Raw genomic sequence first — 13,587 nt, 5'->3', positions numbered from 1 at the left:
TATTCAATTTTAACAATTCATTTAAGGAAATTAGGTTTTAATCCCAGTCTTCAAACTGGACAATGTGTCAGCCTCATGGACAGAAACTGGAAGTTGGTTCCACAAGAGAGGAGCCTGGTAACCGAAAGATCTTTCTCCCATTCTGCTTTTGGAAACTGTAGGAACCACAAGTAAGTCTGCAGTCTAAAAGTGAAGTGCTCTGTTAGGAAAATATGGAACAATAAGATCTCAAATATAAGATGGAGCTAGGTTGTTGAGGGCTTTGTAGGTTAGAAGTAAGATTTGAATTCAATTTAGAATTTGTCAGGGAGCCAGTGGAGAGAAGCTGAAACTGGAGAGAGATGATCTCTCCCACAAACTCCAGTTAAGACTCTGGCAGCAGCATTTTGGATCAACTGAAGACTTTTTAAAGAAGTATTTAGACACCCAGATGATAAAGTTGGAAGAAAAACAATACTATTATGTGCATTCTTTAAAAAAAGTTTGCAATCTTTCTAAAACTCTTAAAAAAACCAAACAGTTATTTAGTGGGTGAAGATGAAATCTGTCTATTAATCTCAAGATTATCCGTGTTTCTGCTCATCAGATTGTGTTCATTTTGTTTTTCTAGTTGGATGGGCCACGCCCAAAGTGTCTAGACTGCCCAAACTAGAGCCACTCGGGGACTCGAGGCATTCTGGTAAAGCGTTCTGTGAGATCCAGTTTGTGTTAACCGCACGTTCATGTCCTGCGTCATCTTCAGTCCCTCACTAACTCAGTCTTGTACGGGTTCACTCACTCGCAGGCTCAGTGTTTCTTCCGTCCAGCGTCACACTTAGGTTTGTGTGTCTCACAGCCATTTATTCTCAGGGTGGAGCTGCAGGAGAAACACTGAGCTCTTGTCTGCTTTAAGATGCATGCCGACTCTTAATCAGTATCTCATCCTTGGGTTTCTTCCTCCTGCATCTCACCGGTCGTGTGCACGAATGTTGGACCATTTAATCAACACAAAGGCCTGTTTGTTTTGATTTTGCTTAACTCACTTCATATCATATTTAACTGTACAGCAGGGGTGCCCAGACTTTTAGCGCATGCAAGCTCCTTTTAAAATGACTCGTTTACGCGAGAGCAACCTCTGGAAACGTTAGTGTTTGATGAGCGGGTTTACACAAAGAATGCTGTAGTTTTCATGTCGGTCGGGTTGCTAGATGAGAAATTATGAACTATAGCAGTGGCCTCCAACCTTTTTTGTGCCACGGATCAGTTTAATTGCAGACAATACAGGTGCTGGTCATAAAATTAGAATGTCATGAAAAAGTTGATTTAATTCAGTAATTCCTTTCAAAAAGTGAAACTTGTATATTATATTCGTTCATTACACACAGCCAATATATTTCAAATGTTTATTTATTTTAATGTTGATGATTTTAACTGACAACTAATGAAAACCCCAAAATTCAGTATCTCAGAAAATTAGAGTATTGTGAAAAGGTTCGATATTGAAGACACCTGGTTCCACACTCTAATCAGCTAATTAACTCAAAACACTTGCAAAGGCCTTTAAATGGTCTCAGTCTAGTTCTGTAGGCTGCACAATCATGGGAAAGACTGCTGACTTGAGAGTTGTCCAAAAGACGACCGTTGACACCTTGCATAACTAGGGTAAGACACAAAAGGCCATTGCTAAAGAGGCTGGCTGTTCACAGAGCTCTGTGTCCAAGCACATTAATAGAGAGGCGAAAGGAAGGAAAAGATGTGGTAGAAAAAAGTGTACAAGTAATAGGGATAACCCTGGAAAGGATGGTGAAACAAAACCCATTCCAATATGTGCGGGAGACTCACAAAGAGTGGACTGCAGCTGGAGTCAGTGCTTCAAGAACCACCACGCTCAGACGTACGCAAGACGAGGCATTCCTTGTGTCAAGCCACTCTTGAACAAGAGACAACGTCAGAAGCATCTCACCTGGGACTGCTGCTGAGTGGTCCAAAGTTATGTTCTCTGATGAAAGTAAATTTTGCATTTCCTTTGGAAATCAAGGTCCCAGAGTCTGGAGGAAAAGAGGAGAGGCACAGAATCCATGTTGCTTGAGGTCCAGCGTCAAGTTTCCACTGTCCATGATGGTTTGGGGTCCCATGTCATCTGCTGGTGTTGGTCCACTGTGCTTTCTGAGGTCCAAGGTCAACACAGCCGTCTACCAGGAAGTTTTAGAGCACTTCATGCTTCCTGCTGCTGACCAACTTTATGGAGATGCAGATTTCATTTTCCAACAGGACTTGGCACCTGCACAGGGGCGCAACTACATATTTTTGAGGTGGATGCGAACACATCATCGGCGCCCCCCCCACCCGCTCCTTTTTACTTGCCGCCTCATACAGCTTAGTCATGCACTTAGAAAATACAGTAGTAATATTACAGATTTTTTTAATTTTACATATTATATCAGGTGATCATTTCAATCATAAACAAATAAGAAGTTTTATAAAGTACAAATATATAACAGTAGTGGTACTCAGTCAGTGCTCAACATTTTATGTAGCGGAAATATGACATCTTAACAGCCTGGAGTCCATGTCAGAGTTTTAACATTTATGACATTTAAACTGTTACATTCCGTGACTTTGCATTTGCCCATTTGTCAAGTATAACATCAAATGAAATAGACCGTGCCACACTGTTTTCAATAGAGATCACTGCTAACTGGGACAAGCGATCATTGCTCATATTTGAACGAAGGTATGTTTTGATGAGCTTCAGCTTGCTAAATGATCTCTCTGCAGATGCCACTGTCAGAGGCATGGTTAAAAATACTCTAAGGGCTACTGTCAAATTTGGAAATACCAAATCAAGGTCCTCTTGAATTAGGAAATTTAACTTTTCTAGAGCCTTGTAACCCTTCAGTAGACGGCTTGCTGGGTATATTTCTTGAATGATATCTCTTGAAACATCACAAGTGGTCAGGGCATATGTGGTCACTGATTCCTCCAGCTCAGCTTTTGTCATGTGCTCCATTTTAGTGATGAATTTAAATTTCTCAGACACAAGTTGAAAATTGGAAAACCTCTCAGACAGCTCTTGGAGGAGTGTGTCAACAATAACATTGAAAACCATGCACCTGAAGTGCCTTGTGGGTTCCTTTTCATGATGACCAGTGCATGAATTGTCATCTGGGAAATTCTTTTGCTTCCTAAGTCGTTTCTCTTTGAACTTAGGAGAAGCATCCATTTCGATGGCTATTTTGCTTGCAATGTCAAGTGACTTCTGAAAGCCCTCTTCTCTATATTTGAAGATAAAACTGCTTCAGCTGAATTTTTACTTTAAAAAAAAAAAAAAAAACGCGCCGAGTGCGTTCTCTTAGGGGCGTGTTCACAGCCACCTGTGTGGGAAGGGAGAGCGATAGGAGGGGAGGTGAAGCAGCAGAGGGGAGGTGAAGGAGCAGAGGGGAGGTGAAGGAGCAGAGGGGCGCCTAATCAGTGCTGTTCCCCTGTTATTGATCATTTAGAAAATGCCTACTAGAAAAACATTTTTTCTACAGAGGGTTTTGACGCCCCCTGCAGTGCAGCGCCCCTATGCGTTGCATACGCTGCATACCCGCTTTTTGCGCCACTGCACCTGCACACAGTGCCTAAGATACTAGTACCTGGTTTAAGGACCATGGTATCCCTGTTGTTAATTGGTCAGCAAACTCGCCTGACCTTAACCCCAGAGAAAGTATATGAGGTATCGTGAAGAGGATGATGCGATACGCCAGACTCAGCAATTCAGAAGAGCTGAAGGCCACTATCAGAGCAACCTGGGCTCTTATAACACCTTAGCGTGTCACAGACTGATGGACTCCATGCCACGCCACATTGCTGCAGTAATCCAGGCAAAAGGAGCCCCAACTACCGTTTCGCCGTATGCGTCACACCGCCATATAAGTCGCATTAGTCCATATTTGTCTAATAAAGTGGAATAATCCATAAATATGTCGCTTTGCCGTATGTGTCGCATCTATTATGCGTCACCGCTGACAACCCAGAAATGTGGGCCGAACCTGGAAATGTGGACCTGTGTTGTGCCAAAATCAGATGCGGGAGCATGCACGGGAGGACTTTAACAAGAAATTAACAAGATTAACACCTACAAACAATTATTTGTTTGCTGGAAATTATAATAAATATGTGGCTCAGTGGAACTATTCCTTAATAAATGCACTTTAATGGTCAAATCAGCTGTATTTCAAAAATAGTTTTGCTGTCTCGGTGCTCTGTGAACCCACAGAGGGAGGAAAAAGGAGGAGGAAGAAACTTGGCTCGTTTCTCCGAAAATTAACAAGAAAAGCATCTAAACAATTATTTGTTTGCTCGAAATTATAGCAAAGGTGTGTCTCAGTCTAACATTTGCTTAATAAATGCACTTTAATGGTCAAATCAGCTGCATTTCGCCGGGGCAGTGCAGATGTTTTGACAGTTCCAAGCAGAGAGCAGAATGCAGGTGGGCAGACTGTGGCAAGCTGACTGTGTCATTAATAGCTGGTGAAGATTCTCAGTCATCCGGGACATGATCAATTCAAAAAAGTTCAAGACAAGAACAATAAAGTATAAAGTATAGTCTAATAAATAAAGTGCAGTTGTTTATGTCTTCAACTTTTTTGAATTTGTCATTATAGCCATGTTTACCTATTGCATGCTACAACAGTATGCCATACAGGTATTACTACTCTGCTTCCATCAAGTGGCTGAAAATGGTACTGCTCAATTTTTTTTTAGTCAGAATGAATGGAAACGGTCATATCTCAGCCAAAAAATGGTTTATAAATATGGGAAAAAAATCCATAAATATGTCACTTCAGCCTATAAGTCACAGGGCATGTAAATTATGCAAAAAACTGTGACTTATACAAATAAAAATATGGTTAGTATTGAGTGTTGTAAATGCTCATACTTTTCATGTTCATACTTTTCAGTTGGCCAACATTTCTAAAAATCCTTTTTTATTGGTCTTTAGTAATATTCTAATTTTCTGAGATACTGAATTTGGGAATTTCATTAGTTGTCAGTTATAATCAAGATTAAAAGAAATAAACATTTGAAGTGTATCAGTCTTTGTATAATGAACGGATATAATATACAAGTTTCACTTTTTGAATAGATTTACTGAAATAAATTGACTTTTTCATGATATTCTAATTTTATGACCAGCACCTGTAATGTGTTATGTATTCTTCTTTCTGTGCGGCCCGGTACCAATTGACCCATTGACTGGTACCAGTCCGCAGCCTGGGGGTTGGGGACTACTGAACTGTTGTACTGTTGCTTTCAAATGATAGTATTTTTACCTAAATTGTCATATGTGCTGAGTAAAGATATTCTAAGATGAGGTGTATATTGTGTTTGTTGAACATGTGCACAGAAAAGGAGGGGTAAATAAGACATTTTAAATTTATCTGGCAACCCTGATGCCAGGCTCAGCTGCATTCATTGTGCATGCAACATCTGCATGACAGTTAAACTGGTGAATACACTAACGTCTCTTTGGGGCCTGGATTTTATTAGTTTTGCTCCTACGTGCTGAAAAAGGGTGAGTAGCACAAAAACACTCTGCTCTCTGCCGTTTATTATAACTGTTGTTAGTGCAGAAAAACTTTGTACGACTTCACACTTGCGGAACATTTCACGCCTCCGTGGGAGGGGTTCCCCGGAAAATCTCCACTCTTAAGACCTGGATTCAGAAACCTTCAGTTTCAGAGAGAATCAGGGCTGTTGACGTGTAATGAACGGCCGAACGTTTCCCGTTGTGTAAACGGGGCCACAGACTGACTGCCCTGTCTGTCAATCGTGACAAATTTCATAGTGAGGATGGATGATAGGCTGGCGTCTATTTTTTTTAATGCCATGCCATCTACCTTTAGTACCGTAATACATTCGCCATCGACGTATTGGACACCCCTGCCCTACAGTGACTTCTGTGTACCATAGTTGCTGTCTTTAATTTTATGTAAAGCATTGATGATTACATAGTTTTTTATTTTTATTTTAGGACCCGATGAATAGAGTTTAACCGTTTCTCCTCCCTTCCACAGAGTTTTACAAGAAACCCCTCCCGCCGCTTGCAAATAAGCCGCGGCCAAACGGTGACGCTCAAGACGTCATTTTTTAGGCCTCCCTTAAGTGACTTGAGGTCAGCAATCCACCAATCACAGCTCTCTCCTGTGCTTTCTGTCTCAAGTGAGCAGCGTGTAGACCGCCCAACTGAACGGAGCCAGCGATCACGGTGAAGCACGGAGGAAATGGAGCGGAGCGGCGACACAAAGTCCGACTCAGAAGCTGTAGTTTGTTAAAAAAAAAAAAACCTGATGCAATTCAGCATGAACGCTGTCTGTAAGGTCCTATTTTCACTCAACAAAAGCACTTTCAGTGCTGTACGTTTTTATTATTGTTTTTTTTTTTTTTATCCAGTATTAAAAGGTGTGGACTTTATGAGTCCAAATGAAATACTTTTATTAAGAAAGAACTGTATATGGATGTATTTGTGTACATGCTAAAAATGATCATATTTCTGCCATGTATTTTTGCACCTCGACTTCATCGTGCTTTAAATGAGATGTTTTAAAAGTCGGAAGCATTTCCTGTTACGTCATTATATGCTCGAACACTATACTGGACATAAAAAAATGTCTCTTTACATCAAAGCTGTTTGCTTCAGTAAATGTTTTATTGTTTAAATGAAACACTGTAAAATTGTCATTTTCAATGGCGAGAGATTTTTATGCATTCTGCTTTACACTTTTGAACCGGTTATTTAAAGCGAAAATGTCCTCGTTTGCAAGACAAACTTTCATACAGTTTATGTTGCAAACGTGTGAAATGTCTCTTTAAAAAACAGAATACAGCATTTCAGATCTGTAGTGTGACATTCAGCCTCTTGTTAATGACCCAGATCTTTAAAAATGTTTCTTTTTTCTACTCGATCTGGTTTTTATAACGGCACAATTAAAGATGTTTTAAATATATTATCAACTGATTGTGATATCTGTGTGTGTGTGTGTGTGTGTGTGTGCAGCACTTGCATTATGAGCAGCTGCAGCAAGATTGAAATTGCAGTGGTTGTGAAGTGTTTATTTTTTTTATAAATGGCTCAACATAGACATCAGCTGGTGGAATATCCAGGACTCCGTTAGCGTACACACCTGTGTGTCATGGTTGGTGCTTATTCATATTTTTTTTACTCTAGGTGTAACTGTAGTCAGATTTTGTACTTATAGGACTTAAGTTATATGGTTTATTGTAAAACAATGAAATTTTTGAAGGTTCTTTATTGTCATTCGCATGCCGTGGTACATGAGGTGAAACATAATTGTGCACTCAAGGTCCCAGTTACACCCCAAAATAGCAAAAATGTAAGGTATAAAAATAAACCATATGCAAGGATCTAAGATGTATGCTAAACACTAATAATGTAAAATAATACAGTATATTAAGCAGCAGCCTGAACATGTTTGTAGTGAGTAGACAGATGGATATGAATACAGCAGCTTAAAGGCAAGAAATCAGAAGCATGGATAACCAGCAGCACAAACAAAGTCACATATAACCAATTAAAGTGGCATTATGGTGATTTTTCTTGTTTACAGTGATTTTCCTGTAAGGCATTTATGAGTCTTAACAGCCACAGGGTAGAAGCTGTTCCTCAGTATAGTGGTTCTACACTTAATGCTCCTTAACCTCCTGCCTGAGGGGAACAGGATAAAAAGTGTGTGCTGGGTGAGTGGGGTCCTTCATGATGCACGTGGCTCTCTTCCTGCTTCTAGAGGTGTAGATGTCTGTGATAATGGGGAGGCTGACTCCAACAGTCTTCAGTGCAACCTTCACCACTCTCTGCAAAGCTTTTCTTTCTGCAGCTGTGCAGCCTCCATGCCACACGTTGATGCTGGAGCACAGGATGCTCTCCACTGCACAACTGTAGAAGGAGGTGAGGACTGAGCTTCCCAGACCAGATCGTCTCAACCGCCTGAGGAAGTAGAGTCTCTGATGTGTTTTCTTGATCAGACTGGTGGTGTTGTTGCCCCAGCTGAGGTTGTCATTCAGGTGCACACCCAAGTACATGTAACTGGAGACCACTTCCACTGTAGATCCTCCTATGTTTGGGGGTGTAGATATGTTTGCTCCTTCTGAAATCCACAATCATCCCCTTTGTCTTCTTCACATTGATGTGGAGGTTGTTCTTTCTGCACCAGCTTTCCAGGGGTTCCACCTCCTGCTTGTAGCTGGACTCATTGTTTGTGATGCTTCCAACCACCGCTGTATCAACTGCAAACTTTACAATATGACAGCCTGGATGGATAGGTGCGTTCATATGTGAGCAGAGTGAACAGGCGGGGGCTCAACACACAGCCCTGAAGGGAGCCAGTGCTGAGGGTTATGGTGGAGGAGAAGTTGTGGATCCTCATAGACTGCAGTCTAAAAGTGATTTAAAGCTGAAAATGTGCCAGTGAGAGTGCATGAAGTTAATGATGACCAATTAACCAATAAATAGAGTGGTGGGTACAGTAGTTAGAGCCAGTTATGAATCTTGGCACACCGTGATAAATGGCATCCAACATATGCAAGGTGCTTGTAGGAGCATTCATGCAAATAACGTCACCATAGTCAATGGAGGAAAGGAAAGTATAGTTACAAGGTGTTTCTTAGCATTCAGACAAGATCTATTTCTGAAAAAGAAACCCAGTTTTACTTTCAGTTTCTTTACCAAGTTTTCAACATGAAGCTTAAAGAAAAAAAAGCGAATCAACCAAAATATTCAAGTATTTACAAGAATTGACAAACGGAATAGGGACACCATTCTATGATAAAATAGAAGGAAGGACTGTTGGTACCGACTTGCTGTTTGAAAACAACATTTGGTTTTATCAGCATTTATGCCAAGGTTGAGACGAAACAAAACAGACAGGATGATCTCAAATGTAGACCGTAAGAGCTGAAAAACCTTAGCAACTGTTTTAGCTCGACAATAAGCAACTGTGTCGTTGGCATAGAAATGTAAGGATGCATCAAGAATGACCTGACCTACATTACTTATGTAGATTGTGAAGAGGGTGGGCCCTAAGACTGAATCTAATGGTACACCATTGTTAAAATATAGCTGGAAGAAGTACCATTATATTGAACGCATTGCCTCCGATCTGAGAGAGAATTAGAAAACCAACCAATAATGTGATCTGAGAAACCAGTTTCTGAGCGCTTATGACATAAGATGTCCTTGTCCACTGTGTCAAAAGCTTTAGACATGTGTAAATAAAGTGCAGCAAAATAATCCATAGCATCCAATACTTCAACAGCATCAATAAAAACCTTCAGTGAAGCAGTTGTTGTGCTGTGTTGTTTCCTGAAACCAGATTGATGGGAAGACGAGATCAAATAATCCAACTATTTTTTGATTTGAGAGTTTATAAATTTTTCTAAAACCTTAGCAAGAATATAGAGTTTAAAGATTGGTCAATAGTTTTTCAGTATATTGGGGTTTCCTCTGTTCAGTAAAGGTAGAACAAAAGCTGTTTTCCAAGCATTTGGAATGGTGTTTTGGCCTATGGACAAATTAAAGATGTGAGACACCGGTTCTGCAATGATGGGTGCGGCTAGCCTTAAGAAATAAGGAGGAAGGTCATCAGGGCCTGCAGATTTTCTTTTAACAATTGTTAACCTCAATAACAGAAAAATGGAAAATGAAAAGGTGTGATTTACTGAAGATTGACTTGTAGGAGAGATTTGATTAGATGTTTGGCATAAAGGAGAAGTGGCTGATTTTCCAGTAGTAACTGTGTCAAATAAGGAACTATAAGCAACGAAATGACTATCGAAACAGTTTATTATCTCGTGCTTATTTGACACAGGAACAGAGTTAACAAGAAGTTGTGGTGGCAGGTCAGATGAATGGGAGCCGCTGGAAAGTATTTTGATGGTTTTCCAGAATCTTTTAAGGTCATTTAGATCTTTGGACGGCTGAGATAAGAAGTAGTTATATTTTACACTTCTGATGGAAGCTGTTCAATTATTCTGCATCTGTTGAAAATGCAATCGATCAGTGTCCTAGCCAGATTTTCTTGCTATTGCCCAGAGATGATCTCTCCTGTGTAGGAGGTCAGCTAACTCAAGAGTAAACCAGTCTTGTCCTTAAATTCTAAATTGGCGAATAGGGGCATGTTTTTTTACAAAGTAGATGAAATTGTTCTGAAAATAGTTCCAAGCAAGATTCATGTCATCAGTTAGGAGAATACGTTGCCAGTAAAAATTGAACTGGTCCCCAAATAAGGCCACTGAAATGTTTCATGTCTCTTTAGAATTAATCTAGGTTTGGTTTGAGGCAGTTTAGTGTCCCTGTTTACACCGACAACACAGTGGTCGCTCATATCATCAGCAAATTTCATGAACTAACAAAATACTCAGATGTTATTCTACATTTAATGGACTATAAAACATCACTGCCTGTCTTATGGCACTTTGTGATAAATAGCATATCAAACTCCAAAAATTAAGTTTTGTTTTTAGGCCTGACAACAAGGACTCTCTTTTAAACCTAACCGGATCATCTGCCACAACACCAAAACGAGCAGCTTGAAGTACAACACACTGCAGACAAGTGATTTCTGAATCTAGTAAGGAATTTTTTTACATGATTAAAGTTAAAACAAACATGAAATCCTACAAAAATCAAGTTTTAGAGAGCTAAAGCAATGGAGAAAATGCATTGTTTGCTAAAATGTAACATTACATGTAAATGCAATATTGAGTGCTCAATGACTTACCTGAAATTTGGTGAAGAATTCAAATTTAACTGAATTATTAAAGTTAAAACAAACAGAACAAAAGCTGAAATCAGGAAAAACTGTAGCTAATAGCTAAAATAGACAAAACTGTTGCTAAATGCTAATGTTAGCAAACGGTAGCTAACAGCAAAACTTCTAATACTGTGACATCAAAGTTCATGCTCAATCATCTAGGTACAAAATCCAATAATGGTCAATCAAGTCATCTGGACAGTTTCTTTTTTGTGGAAAGACTTTTCGCCCTCTTTCCGATGGGCAGATAGATTCTAATTATGTGGCTAAAAGATAAAATTAGCAAACCTTGGGTAAATATCAGAATTAGTGAATTCATGGCTAGAAGGTAAAATTAGCTAAATGGTAGCTAAAAGCTAGAATGTGCAAAACGACAAGAAAAAGCTAAAATGATTAAGTTGCTAAAAGCTAAATTGAGAAAATCAGCAGTTAAAAGCAATTTTTTTTAAATACAGTAGCTAAAATCTGAATGTAGCAAAATTGTTTATTGAGAAAGTAAATAAAAGTATTAAACAAAAATAGAGAAGACTCTTCTATGAAATGGAAGAGCTCACAATGTATTTCTATGGGAATGTTTTGGTGAATTCAGTTCAGTTAAATAGTTCAGAACGTAAAGGTTACAAAAAGCACACTTCTCTTTAAGTGAATGATTCAAACAGCATGTGTAGTATGGGTACGTTTGATTGCAAAATTATACGGAAGCTGCTGTGAACTTGTCAATAATTTGTTCTCTAAATTTTGTACAGGACAGAACTGGACTAGTTTTAGTTTTACTCTTAGACCCATATACTGAACACAAGGCCTTTCTGAAAGAAGGATTCACTGATATAAATATCAAATATTAATTTGTGGAACTCTGTATTTGATGGAGTCTCTTTATTTTTATGAATAATGAACTTAAAGACAGGCTGGTTGAAATGAGAAGACTTCTTCAGTAACCGTTACCAGTTATTGCACTGTAGACGATGGTACGATTTCTCACTAGACCACATACAACAAGAGTTTTTGGCTCAGACTTCCTCCCTTCTCTTTTTCTTGGGATTTTCGGAAACATGCATGCGTCAGAAAATCCGTAGCTGAAACAGATGCAGACGAGCAGATTCTTGAGGTAAATGGAAACAAATTAAAACACTTCATCACAAAAGCGCTTCGGGAACGAGATGGACGCTGCAGATTGATGATATCAAAGAGTGTCCGCATAATGAGGAGAAGATTGATGGCTGAAAGCACCTGCCTAAAGGTACGGCTGTATCTGCCGAGCTCATCTTGTGGAATGGAGCATCTCTTTTTCCAGCTCGTTTCATAATTTCAGTCACAAGACAGGGGACTGTAAACAAGACAACACTTCTCTGCTTGGAGATGAAGGGACTGCTGGATACAGCAAAAAACATGTTCACTGATATTTGTGTGGCACAGTGGAGCAGTGGTCAGAATTGTCACCTTTCAGTGAGACGGTTGCAGTTATGCCTCTTGGCATTTCTGGGTGGAGTTTGATTTGCATTGGTGATTATTATACGGTAGACTTCATGGTGAATGATATGTATTTAGGGGTTATTTTCATTATAGATGATACACATTTAGGACAGCACAGCGACTCAGTTGGTAGAGCTATTGCCTCATAGCAAGAAGGTCGCCAGATTAAATCCCATCATTGGACCTTTCTGGGTGGAGTTTGCACGTTCTCTCCGTGCATGCGTGGGTTTTCTCCATGTACTCCGGTTTCCTCCCACAAATGAAAAACATGCATGTTAGGCTGATTGGTAACTCTAAATCATTCCTACGTGTGAGTGAGAGAGTGAATGGTTGTTTGTCTCCATAGACATACAGTATATAAGTAGACAACTCATTGAGCGCTGGATTGTACGTCGTCGCCATATTGGATGTGGCAAAAGTGAAGCGATAGGAGAAGATTCCTCATTCATTCAGAGTGGCAGCACTGAAAAACCTGTCCAAGATACTATTCTTTTCCAAGGTTTATATCTTACACGTACACACACCCACACACACACACACACACACACACACAGACTGCATATATATATATATATATATATATATATATATATATATATACATACTGTATATACAGTGATGGCTGAACATGGGCACCAGTGACCCCTGTGACCCAAAAAGAAGTGGGTAAAGATAATGGATGGAAGGATCAAGGATGATCGACATTTACAAAAATTCAAATAACAACATTGAATGATGTATTCTGACAGCTATGATGGCTTTAAAGCTTTGGAGTGTGTCAGGAGGTTAGATGCTCTAAAGTTTTTTGAACTTATGCTGTACCAGCATTATTTATTCTTTTTTGTGCAAACCTCTGAAACCTCTTTCATGCTACGCAATTTCACCTTGTGTCCAAATCTCCTTCTGTTTACACCGCACGCCACTAGAAACAAACTACATTCCCGTACTTATGGCAGAGCTTCAAGAGCCGAGCGTTTTAAAACTGCAAACATAAAAGCGTTCACGAGCGGAGAATAGGTCGACTCAGTGTTGTGTTAAATCACTCAGCAACAGCAGCGAAGGAGTCATGAACGGAGGTGAAATGTTTTTGTGCCAGTAGGGCTACCATTCATTTCAAAACGTTGCAGGCAGCGAGTTCGGCCACACGCATCCCTCTGGGGCTGCGCTCTTTCTTATACAGCTGTGTTAAAAACATCCAGTAATATTGCTGCTAGAAGTCAGGGGATTGTTCCCTAAAGTGCTCTTTGACTCCTTGTTGCTGCGGTTATGGCTGGAGGAGACGCTCACTCAATCAACCTTTATTTATACAGATTAATCACAC

General features: G+C 39.7%; 1 protein-coding gene across 3 annotated transcripts in view; it reads left to right on the top strand.

Moving 5' to 3' along the window:
• The window catches only part of arl13b (ADP-ribosylation factor-like 13b), a 29,311-nt gene extending 23,080 nt beyond the window's left edge, over positions 1–6,231 (top strand). For 2 of the 3 annotated variants that reach the window (XM_037696660.1, XM_037696659.1), the window contains exons 9-10: positions 611–679; positions 6,188–6,231. In XM_037696660.1, coding sequence (XP_037552588.1) covers positions 611–679; positions 6,188–6,201 — 83 coding nt within the window. In that variant the 3' untranslated portion in view covers positions 6,202–6,231. The remainder of the gene's footprint in view (positions 1–610; positions 680–6,187) is intronic. The other variant, XM_037696661.1, reaches the window with a different exon arrangement.
• The last annotated feature ends 7,356 nt before the right edge of the window (positions 6,232–13,587 follow it).

Source organism: Nematolebias whitei, chromosome 23 (genome assembly GCF_014905685.2).
Source record: "Nematolebias whitei isolate Nwh7 chromosome 23, NemWhi1, whole genome shotgun sequence".
Classification (NCBI taxonomy): domain Eukaryota; kingdom Metazoa; phylum Chordata; class Actinopteri; order Cyprinodontiformes; family Rivulidae; genus Nematolebias; species Nematolebias whitei.
This window is presented reverse-complemented; position numbering and strand designations above follow the sequence as displayed.